General features: G+C 43.0%; 2 protein-coding genes across 2 annotated transcripts; both read left to right on the top strand.

The window, feature by feature from the left end:
* The first annotated feature begins 204 nt into the window (after positions 1-204).
* LOC102378487 (olfactory receptor 4S2-like) lies at positions 205-1,134 on the top strand. The gene has a single exon (XM_006033965.1). It carries the CDS (start codon positions 205-207, stop codon positions 1,132-1,134), a length of 930 nt encoding a protein of 309 aa, XP_006034027.1.
* An 8,811-nt stretch (positions 1,135-9,945) lies between these two features.
* Positions 9,946-10,875, top strand: LOC102378245 (olfactory receptor 4S2-like). The gene has a single exon (XM_006033964.1). The coding sequence runs from the start codon at positions 9,946-9,948 to the stop codon at positions 10,873-10,875; it is 930 nt and encodes a 309-aa protein (XP_006034026.1).
* Positions 10,876-11,231: the final 356 nt, after the last annotated feature.

Below are 11,231 nucleotides of genomic sequence, written 5' to 3'. Positions count from 1 at the left end.
CATACTATTCTAAAAACCCTTAAGTGAAACGTGGAACTTGTATTCTTCTGGCTCCAATCTACTTTTTGTTGTTGTTGTTGCTTAAAATATGTTGCTATTCATTGTGACTGCAGCCAATGTAGCTATTTATTGACAATCTCCCTTAATTTTTGGCAGACAGGTGATTTGTTCTACGACCTCAAATTTACTGCCTGCCCTGGCTACATGAAGAATACAAACAATATCACAGAATTCTTCCTCTTGGGACTCTCTCAGGATGAACAGTTAGAAAAAGTTTGTTTTGTGTTGTTTTTATTCTTCTATATAACTATAGTCTTGGGAAACCTCCTCATTATTGTGACTATAAAAAGCAGTGATCACCTGAGATCCCCCATGTATTTCTTCCTTAGGTACCTGTCCTTTGTAGACATCTGTTACTCCTCTGTCACAGCCCCAAAACTGATTTCTGACTTCCTTGTTGACAGGAAGTCCATCTCCTTTGAGGGATGCATAGTACAACTGTTCCTGGTTCATCTCCTTGGAGGCACTGAAATCTTCATCCTCACAGTGATGGCCTATGATCGTTATATTGCAATCTGTAAACCTCTCCATTACACGACCATCATGAACAAGCAGAGGTGTAGCTGGATGATGGTGGCCTCATGGGCAGGAGGCTTTCTGCATTCCATTGTACAAACGCTCCTGACCACTCAGCTTGATTTCTGTGGACCCAATGTGATAGATCACTTTTTCTGTGATGTGCTCCCTTTACTGAAACTGTCCTGCTCTGATACATATGCTGTTGGCATCATAGTTGTTGCTAATAGTGGGATGATTTCCCTGATCAGCTTTATTGTCTTGGTTGTATCCTACCTTGTTATCTTAGTCACCTTGAGGACCCACTCTTCTAAAGGACGTCTCAAAGCCCTTTCCACCTGTGCATCCCACATCACTGTAGTTACCATATTCTTTGGGCCATGCATCTTTATCTACCTACGACCATCCACCACCTTCCCAGAAGATAAGATGGTTGCTGTATTTTACACCATTTTCACTCCCATGCTGAATCCTTTGATCTATACCCTGAGAAATGAGGAGGTAAAAAATGCCATGAGAAAACTGTATAGTCGAAAATTGAATTTGGGAGGGAAATGAAAAATGTGATGTGAGGGAATTGTGCTAGATATTATTGAAGTTTGTGGAGATGGTAAATGAAAAGATTTACTAGTGATGTTAGATAAAATGTCTCTATCATGTGGTGTCAGCTCTTCAGTAAAATTGTAATGTATTTCCCTTTGAGTTCATAGACACAGACTTCCATCTCTCAGCTGCCTCTACAGTGGTACTTACATTTTTCAGGATTGTTGAAGAAAAATATTTGGTGTCTTCTAAATAGTTTATTTCTTTTTCTATGAGGGCTCTGGCAAATTAATGCATTTATAATGATTCTCTACTTTTACTTCCACAATGAGATAAGTGTTAAATATACCTTATGAAAACATCTCCATTCTGGACCAAATTAGAGAGAAGGGAATATTCTTATAAAAAGGAATGTGCATTCCTACTATATATTGCAAAGCTTTTTTGTCATTACTTCATATATCTCTGCTGAAAGTTAAGGTTTTACTTTTGGGTTTTTTTTTTTCTCAACCCTTGCCATGCTTATCTGTGTTGTTATTGTACAGTAAATCCCAACTGTTGTCTAAGATCTAACTATAATTTTATCATTTATGACAATATCTAGGCTAATTTGACTTGTATATAAACTGGGAAATTGCTTAGAGTGGCAGAATCAAAGAGGCAGCCTTTCTAGAGCTGATGAGTGATCAACAGCTTTTGACTGGTCAGTGCAGGTACATTATGTAATATGGAATGGGAAGAGGAAAAATTCATTTTGTACAAACAAGCAAAGTATTTAGGTCTAGTTCTGGATGAAATAACTGCAACAGAATCACATCTAAATGTAAAAGTCCTAAGGCAAGAATTTAATGGTCAGTGATTGGAAATGAAGAATCTATCAATGAGAATAAGTCACTGTTACCATACTTCTCCTGATGACCTCCTTATCATTAGATGTGTCTTCAGAAGTGCATCAAAGATTCACTACAGACTGCAGTTAAAGAAAAAGAAAAAACTACCACATTAAAAAAAAAAAAAGAATAGGATAGGATGGGAGTAACAAAACTAAATACTGTTTCTATAGGTGGTAGAGTTCAAAATCTAGACTAATGTTTGTTTGAAAGATCTACAAAAGAGGATTTACCTGGTCTTCTGATTACAAGGAACTACACTCCCTGTATGGTGCTGTGTTTAGCCTAGATTATCTTGAAAGCTGGAGAGAGAACACCTTAATGAATGGTATAGTCACATTAATATACAACAGAAATCCCAGTGTACATTAAGGAGAAAGATGATCAATGGGAGATTCCAGATTAACTCCCCTAACCCATGGTATTCCCATATCCCCTTCCAAGCCCCCCATGCTCCCACATCACATGCCTTTCCCTTTCCCCTAACCTGCCATCTCAACTTTCTCTTTCTATCTCCCATTTCCACCCCCAGCCTTTCTTCCCTCAATTCTTACCTCAGGGTTCTTCTTTATACTAACATAATAAAGGGCCTGGTCTGTCTGTCCCTAACACTTTTGATCAAGTGTGCATGCTCCCCCAAGAGGGCCGGCCATGATTGGCATCCTTCTCCACTGTTTTGAATTAGGTGCTTGTGTGTATGCTTTTCCCTGTGAGTATTATTTCAGGGCTTTACATAGAATTTACATGTAGGGATAAGATTGCAAGAGATTTCAAGTGGCTAGAGGACAAGTTAAACTATGCAGGGAGGATTAGGATCTAAAATCTACTTAAATAGCCAAAATGCCACCTATGTGACTCATTGGGAGAGTCACATACACTTCAAGAAAATTGGATTATGGCCCAAGTGTATGCAGGTCATACATGTGCACAAAGGGCAATTTGTTCAGACCTATTTGTAGGCTAAATGGCTAAAGTTCCCCTTCCTGAAGATTTACAGAGTTACTAAAGAACTTCCTGTTTTCTAGGAAGGTATCAAGAAAAGAAACAAGATATAAACTGGGTTATTTCTCAGTAGGGGTGTGCAGAACAGGCCGTATTCCATTAGGATTCAGATTCAGCCCAAATCAGGGACAGTGATTTGATTCATTTATTCAGATCACTTTCCCCAATTCAATTCAGCTGAATCCAAATCTGAAGATTCTATGCTGATTCAGAGAATCAGTGATTTGGCCATAGACCCAGCTTTAAATTGTTTTTCTACATACCTCGAGGTACCAGGCACAGCTTGTGAATGCTGCAATGCTGGGGTGGATGAAGCATCCCACAGGAGCATGGGGGGCCCTCTCCACATCCTTGGCGGTGAACCTGAAAGTAGACCAGAATTACTTCTGGTCCACTTCCGGGTCCACCACTGAATGAGGTGGGGGGCCACTTGTGCATCCCTCTAGATCAGCGACTGGCCATGGGAAGACCCCAGGTGCCTCCCTCCCAGACCCAGGAGGCATCAATCACCAAGCCAGGGGGCTGTGGTGGGGGAGAGGGGCTGTGTGCTCCATGCTGGACCCAGAAGTGTACCAGAAGTGCTTCTGGTCCACTTCCGGGTCTGCTGCCAAGCGCACTGGGGACCCCGCCATGCTCCTGTGGGATGCTCCATCCATCCCAGTATCTCAGCATTCACAAGCCACCTGCTATCTTCAGGTATGTAGAAAAAACACTTAAAGCTGTGTCTATATCCGAATCATCGAATCTTTCTGCATCTCTCCGAATTGATTCAGAGTGTTCTGGTTCAATTTGGAGAGATTAAAGGGTCTCCTGATTCAATTCTAGACACAGACCAAGACAAATCTCCCAATTGGATCATAGATAGACACAGGAGGGACACCAGCTGACCAACTGTTAGCACAGACCTAGTGAAGGGGCACTTGGAGGGACTGTATGTTTTCAGATCAGCAGGCCCAAATGAACTGAAGGAATTGGCCAATGGAACAGGCATGACTGTTTGAGGACTCATGGTGGTCTGGTCAGGTCCCAGAAGACTGGAAAAAGGCCAATGTGGTCCCTATTTTCAAGAAGGGGAGGAGGGAGGAACTAGGAAAATATAGGCCAGTTAGTCTCACCTCTATCCTTGGGAAAACTCTGGAAAAAATCATTAAGGCTCACATTTCTGGGAGCCCCACAAGGGAAATAATGCTGAAAGGAAATCAGCATGGGTTCATTTCAGGTAGATCCTGCCTGACTAACCTTGTTTCCAACCTGTCCAGATCCACCTGGATCCATTCCCTATCCTCTGCTGTGTTAACTTTGCCCCATAATTTTGTATCATCTGTGAACTTGGACAGGGTGCTCCCTACACCCTCGTCCAAGTCACTGATGAAGACATTGAATAGCACCGGTCCAAGGACCAACCTTTGTGAGACTCTACTTCCCACATCTTTCCAGGTCAATATCGACCCATCCACCACCACTCTCTGGGTGTGACCCCTCAGCCAATTTGCCACCCACATGACCATGTAATCATCTATATCACAGCCCGTCAGTTTATTTACAAGAATGGAATGTGATACCATATTGAAGGCCTTCTTAAAGTCTAGGTAGATGACATCTACCTTTACTCCTGCATCTAAGCATTTTATGACCTTTCTGCACAGCAGCAGAAAGGGATCTTGGTGTCATAGTTGACTCCAAGATGAACATGAGTCATCAATATGACAAAATGATGAACAGGGATAACTGAACTTTATCATGCATTAGCAGATGCATAACAAACACGTCCAGGGAGTTGATGCTTCTCCTCTATGTAGCACTGGTCAGGCCTCAGTTGGAGTACTACTCCCAGTTTTAGGCACCACACTTCAAAAGGAATGTGAAGAATCTTGAGAGGGTTCAGAGGAGGGCCACTCATATGGTCAGAGGCCTGCAGGCAAGGTCCTACAAGGAGAGAGTGATGGATCTAGATCTCTTCAACCTTCGCAAGAGAAGGCTGAGAGGTGATCTTGATGCTGCCTATAAATTCATCAGGGGTGGGCAGCAGGGAATAGGAGATGCTCTATTCACTAGGGGACCCCCTGGAGTAACTAGGAATAATGGCCACAAATTGATGGAGGGCAGATTTAGGTTGGACATTAGAAAGAACTTCTTCATAGTCAGGGGTGCCTGAATCTGGACTGGGCTTCCAAGGGAGGTGCTGCTCTTCCCTACCTTGCGGGTCTTCAAGAGGAGACTGAACAAGCATCTAGCTGGAGTCATCTGACTCCAGCACTTTTTCCTGCACAGGGCAGGGGGTGAGAGTTGATGACCTAATTAGGTCCCTTCCAACCCTAACATCTATGAATCTATGTATCTACAATTTGGATTCTGAGATTCAGCCACTGAATCTCTGCCAAATCAGTTGAGTGACCAAAGCTTTACACAGCCCTACTGCTCAGGATAAAAAGTTTTGAATCTACAATGAAAATGTGTGAAGGGATGTGTGAAGGGATTGACATGTAACTGAAAGTATGAGATAGACAAAAGTAAATAGTGCGGCAGGCTATTAAAAGTTTGCTTCCATTACATATCTAAAGCAGCCTAATTTAGGTCTTTCCAATTGATCAGTTTTGAAATGCTTCTGGGAACTCATTATCTAGGGCAATGACATGCTACCTCTATATGATTGATTTTAACTATTTCTGTTGTAACTGCACAAAAAAGGAAGACAAAGCAGCTTTTCCCAGAATGTAGGACAGAAACAGTTCCTTCAATCAGTTTTTTTTCAAAAGCAGAACTGGCCTCTGAGACTTTCTGAGCAGGAAGACATGCAGATGTAAAAGGATCCTTTTGCTGTTTTCATTGCCCCCCATTTCTACTTCAATGATTTACTGCTGTCACATTTTGAAAGAAAGTAAGAGAAATCTGATTTCAAGGCTTGTAAAGAGAGCTGTTTAGATAAATTCAACAAAATGTAAGATCAGCAGTGGAGTAAGAATTAGATCCTGCAAGGAGCAACCCTTCTCATTCTGTTAGTGCTTACTGCTGATCAGACTGGATTGTCTTCACTACCAGGACACATTGAAGCTCTGAGGTTATAAAACCTACCATCTTCCAGGTAACTATAATAACACCTTTTCAATCTTTGTTTTTACTTAGTATGTCTGTATATTTAGCTCTTCTCCTTCCGACCTCCGCATGCCACATTCATGTGCACCTGCATAAGCAAATGGAAAAGGATTTTTAAGTCCTTTAGTGAACTCTGATTCTCTTAGTCAATCTGTTACAATGAAAATAATTGAATTAAAGTATGACTCTGGAACACTGTTTCACAGTCTCAGGACATATGCACTCATTTTGTTTAAAATCAGAGCTAGAGCAATAATGGAAATACTGGAACGTCAAAGAAAAATAATTGTCTATTTTTAAACTAGAAACTAAGGTTTAATTACTATAAGTGTGTTTTTTATTGTTGTTATTTGTGATTGTTATTCATTGTCCTGTTTCTATGTCTGCCAGAATTGAAACAGGAGGAGGCAGGTTGTTCCAAGTTCAATCCCTATTACTTAGTGGTTAAAGCATTTGCCCAGGGAGCAGGAGACATATGCTAGGCACAGACATTCAAAAAGCCAAAGGAAAAACGATTGTTTTCTGTATGTGGCGTAGTTTAGTTTGTTAGGAAACAGAACGGACAGCTGCTATTTGGTGTGGGGTGGGGGCGGGGTACAGGGTGTGGGGAGCAAATCTTAGACTGAGTTCTACCTACTTAATACTAGTCTATGTATACCAAACTGCTGTTCTGTTTAGAGACATAAATGGTTAACCTGTTAAATAAGAATTATATTTATACCATTTACCTCTTACTGTTTACTGTTCAGTGACCTCTGGCAGGAATGGCCCTGGCCCTGGCCCTGGCCCCCTGTCTTCTCCATGTGCCTGGCACTGCATGGGCCACAGGCTGCTGGGAGGGAGCCACGGGTCGGGGGCTTTTGGTGCAACTGAGTCATTAGGATTACTGCTCAGCTGCATAGCTGGAGCTTCCCCTCACCCCAAAGGGCAGGGGCTAGGGCTGGAGACACAGATGGGGCTGTGGGCCTCTCCTATGCTGGAGGGTTCCTGCCACCATGGGGGAGGGAGGTGCTTGCCCCCGACACAAGGGCAGATGGGTCCTTCTCACCATAGCAGTGAATCTCCTCACCCTACAGTGGGTCTGCCCAGCACCCCATCTCTCTGCAGTGACAGGGCAGAGGTAGGGTGACAGGCAATGGGCTGCCTTTGCCTCCCACCATGCTTCTTCTGCCACAGCCTGGACTGGGCAAGTTGTTCTGTGGTGCCGGGCTGGGCCCTCCTCAGCTCACCCCAGGGGAAGGGTGGGGGTGAACTCTTCACCCTCCAGCCCATGGTGGTGGGGCTGCGCGGGGCCTGACCCAGCCCTGTGGCAGGGCTGAGGGGGTGGCTGGCTTGGTCTGAGGAGATGTTATGGCATATGGAGCATGTGGCACCAGGTCTTAGAGATCAGTGCTGGCCCCTTGCTACCATGGTGCCTCTTGAGGTCTAGCCAGCCATACTCTCAGCCCTGCTGGGTGGGCTGGGCCAGTCCCTGCGTGGTCCCAGTGCCATGGGCAAGATGGGGAAGATGCAGCACACCCAATGGAGGTTGCTCCTCTGGGACTGGACCCCCACTTGCTATTGGGCAAGCTGTGTTGTGTCTATTCTGGCAGCAGGGAGGATCCTTTCAGGTCCAGCTGCAGCAGTTCAAGCCCAGTGTTGGGTGCATGGTGAAGACATAAGGGATTGGGGTCAGGGCTGTTGCCACCGGAGGTCTCTGAACTAACTACGTGCTATTGCAGGGGTAGGCAAAGTCCATCCCGCAGGCTGGATCGGCTCGATGATGGACTCCATCTCCTGTTAGCTAGTAAAGCACTTTAACAACTGGGGCACAGAGATTAACTTAGCCTCTCCTGTGAGCAGAAGCATTGTATTATTTTTATTTAATATTCATTGGATAGAGTGGATGGAAAACAATGGAAAAGTTTCTGGCAGCAAAGGTTCACCCTAGAAACCAGGGCCACTATTCATCTAGGGGAGCAGCCATCTTGATGAGTGACACACCTTCTGCCTTGCATTCCTCCTCCTGGTTTTACATGTCTCAGTCTCTTGACTGCCCAGTGGGCCAATCATTGGTCTGAACCATGGAAAGACCCGCCTCTGAAACTGAACACCTGGTGGTCTATTTTTTTCTGCAACTAAAATTACAGTATTTACTTAGCATTATACATGCATCTGGGCAATTCTATTTAACTTTGCACCTGCATTGCCAAAGTGGAGACTCAATGAGCAGGCAGTGTCCATGCTTGCATACCCAAAGCCAATGAGTGGACTTGGCTGTGGACATGTTGTTTTCATACCTAAAACGAAATTGAATTTACCCCAGGTGCCCTTAAAAGATTTTGAATTTTAATTATACTAATAAAATATAAGAAACACAAAGGAAGAACTTGGTGGCAAAGGATAATCAAGGTTGATATTTCCACCCAGACATCCTAGGCTCTCTTTTCTAAGGAAAGAGAATCCTGTGAACCCCAAAATGGCCACCATATTTTTTTTAAACTAATCTATTTGGTAGCTCTGATAATAGCTTGCTAGAAGCTTGTTGGTGATCAGATGAAGCATCATAATAAGGAATATAAAGAGTGTTGGAGTGATGATGAAGTCTTGTTTAACTCTCATCTTAACTTCTCAGGATCTGTAATAGATCGATTACTGAGAGCAACCACTTGTATACCATCATGGAGGGAGAAAATACATTCTGATAGGTAACTGAAGGGACCCTAAACAGTGCCCATCGGTTGATAGAGCTAAAGGCTTTTTGTGATGTCAAACAAAGCCATAAACATAGCTTGATGTTGTTCTGACATTGTTCCTGTAGCTGGCAAGCTGTGAAGATCATGTCAGTTGTGCCACTTGATGCCCTAAACCCACACTGATATTTTGGGAGGAGCTCTTCAGCTAGTGGAAGGAGATGGGTCAGGAGTGTTCCCACAGGGATCTTTCTGTGCTGGACATTAAGGTGATCCATCTGTAACAGCTACTAATACTGACAACAGAGCTGTGCTGCTACCCAGCTTATCCAGAGGTGCTGCATAGAGGAATGCCTTTCATGGAAGATTTGCTGCAAAATAAGCAGGTGTAACTCTAAAGAATAAGCAGTCACAGACCAAGAAGCAGAAGCACCACCAGGATGCAGCAGGGATATTAGAGGGCAATGCTTTCCTTCCTGAAATGCCACATACATCCTTTCACTCAGCTGTGACATAATATGTACAGGTTTAACAGAAGCTTCTTATAACAAACATCCTTCTTTTGTAACAATGACCTCAGTATTCCTTTCATCATTGTTGAATAGGTGTTTACTGTTCATTTCTTTATTTTGTGTCTTGGCAGGTGAATTACTATCTTGCAGGATACTAATTATATGCACTGATCACATGGAACCTGCACATAATGTGTCTGAATTTGTTTTACTTGGACTTACTCAAGATTGGGAGTCAGAACAAATCTGTTTTATGCTGTTTTCAATTTTCTATCCACTTATTGTAGTGGGAAACCTCCTCCTCCTCATCGCTATCAAGAGCAGCAAAAGTCTGATTTCCCCCATGTATTTCTTCCTAAGCTACCTTTTGCTTGTTGACATCTGCTATTCTACAGTTATAGCTCTCAAAATGATTGCATACTTTCTTTTTGAGAGGAAAACCATCTCATTCTCTGGTTGTATGACACAGGTCTTCTTCTCTCATTTCCTTGGCTGTAACTTGCTGTAGCTTGTCATTAGGGTGATGTAGCATCTCATGTAGACGCGCCCAGTACTTCCCTCATCATTGTTGACAGATGCTTGCTGTTCATTTATTTCTTTTGTGTCTTGGCAGGTGAATTAACGTTTTCCTGAATACTGATTATCTACACTGATTACATGGAACCTGCACATAATGTGTCTGAATTTGTTTTCCTGGGACTTACTCAGGATCAGAAGACAGAACAAACCTGCTTTGTCTTATTTTCATTGTTCTATGCAGCTATTGTATTTGGAAATCTGCTCATCATTATCACTATCAAGAGGAGCCCGAGCCTGATTTACCCCATGTATTTCTTTCTGAGCTACCTTTCCTTTGTGGACATTTGCTACTCTACATCTATAGTTCCCAAAATGATCACAGACTTCCTTGTTGAGAGGAAAACCATCTCATTCTCTTGTTGTATGACACAGCTCTTCTTTTGCCATTTCCTTGGTGGTACTGAGGTATTCCTCCTCACAGTGATGGCTTATGATCGGTACATTGCTATCTGCAAACCACTTCATTACATGGCCATCATGACTGGGCGTGTGTGTGGTTGGATGGTGTTGGGTTCCTGGACAGGGGGCTTTGTGCATTCCATTATACAGACTCTCCTGACCACTCAGCTCCCGTTCTGTGGGCCTAATGAGATTGATCACTATTTCTGTGATGTGCACCCTTTGCTGAAACTGGCTTGTACTGACACCTACATTATTGGCCTCATGGTTGTTGCTAATACTGGGATGATTTCTTTGACCTGTTTTGTTGTGTTAGTTACATCATATGTTGTCATCTTAGTCTCTTTGAGGGGACAAACTTCTGAAGGGCGCCTCAAAGCTCTCTCTACATGTGCCTCCCACATCACTGTAGTGATTATATTTTTTGGGCCATGTATGTTCACGTACTTACGACCATCAACAACCTTCTCAGAGGACAAAACTGTCTCTGTGTTCTACACTGTCTTCACCCCTATGCTGAACCCCTTGATTTATACCCTGAGAAATGAAGAGGTGAAAACTTCCATGAGAAAAGTGTGGAATAGAAAAGTGGACTTAGGTGATAAATGAAAATTGTATGTTGTAAAAATAGTACATTTAGAAACTGAGGTGAAATAGATTTCACCAGCTTTTTAGAGAAAAAAGAGATATTCATGTTAGGCTATTACTTTTGAATTGAAAATGTCACAAAAATGTCCAAGAATACTGCTACTGTGCACCTCTTTTAATAGGAAAACCTGGAATATTTAAATCTGTTGGAAAACTAAAGACTTTTGCATTTTTTGTTACTTAACTTGAGTAATTTACTATCATAGAATCATAGGGCTGGAAGGGACCCCGAAGGATCATCAGGTCCAGCCCCCTGCATATGCAGGAAAGACATCTGGGGTCTGATGGCCCCAGCCAGGTGACCGTCCAGTCTTCTC

The sequence above is a fragment of the Alligator sinensis genome, unplaced genomic scaffold (genome assembly GCF_000455745.1).
Source record: "Alligator sinensis unplaced genomic scaffold, ASM45574v1 scaffold706_1, whole genome shotgun sequence".
In the NCBI taxonomy this organism is placed as follows: Eukaryota; Metazoa; Chordata; order Crocodylia; family Alligatoridae; genus Alligator; species Alligator sinensis.
The sequence above is the reverse complement of the archived record's forward strand: the minus strand, read 5'-3'. Positions and strand labels throughout refer to the sequence as shown.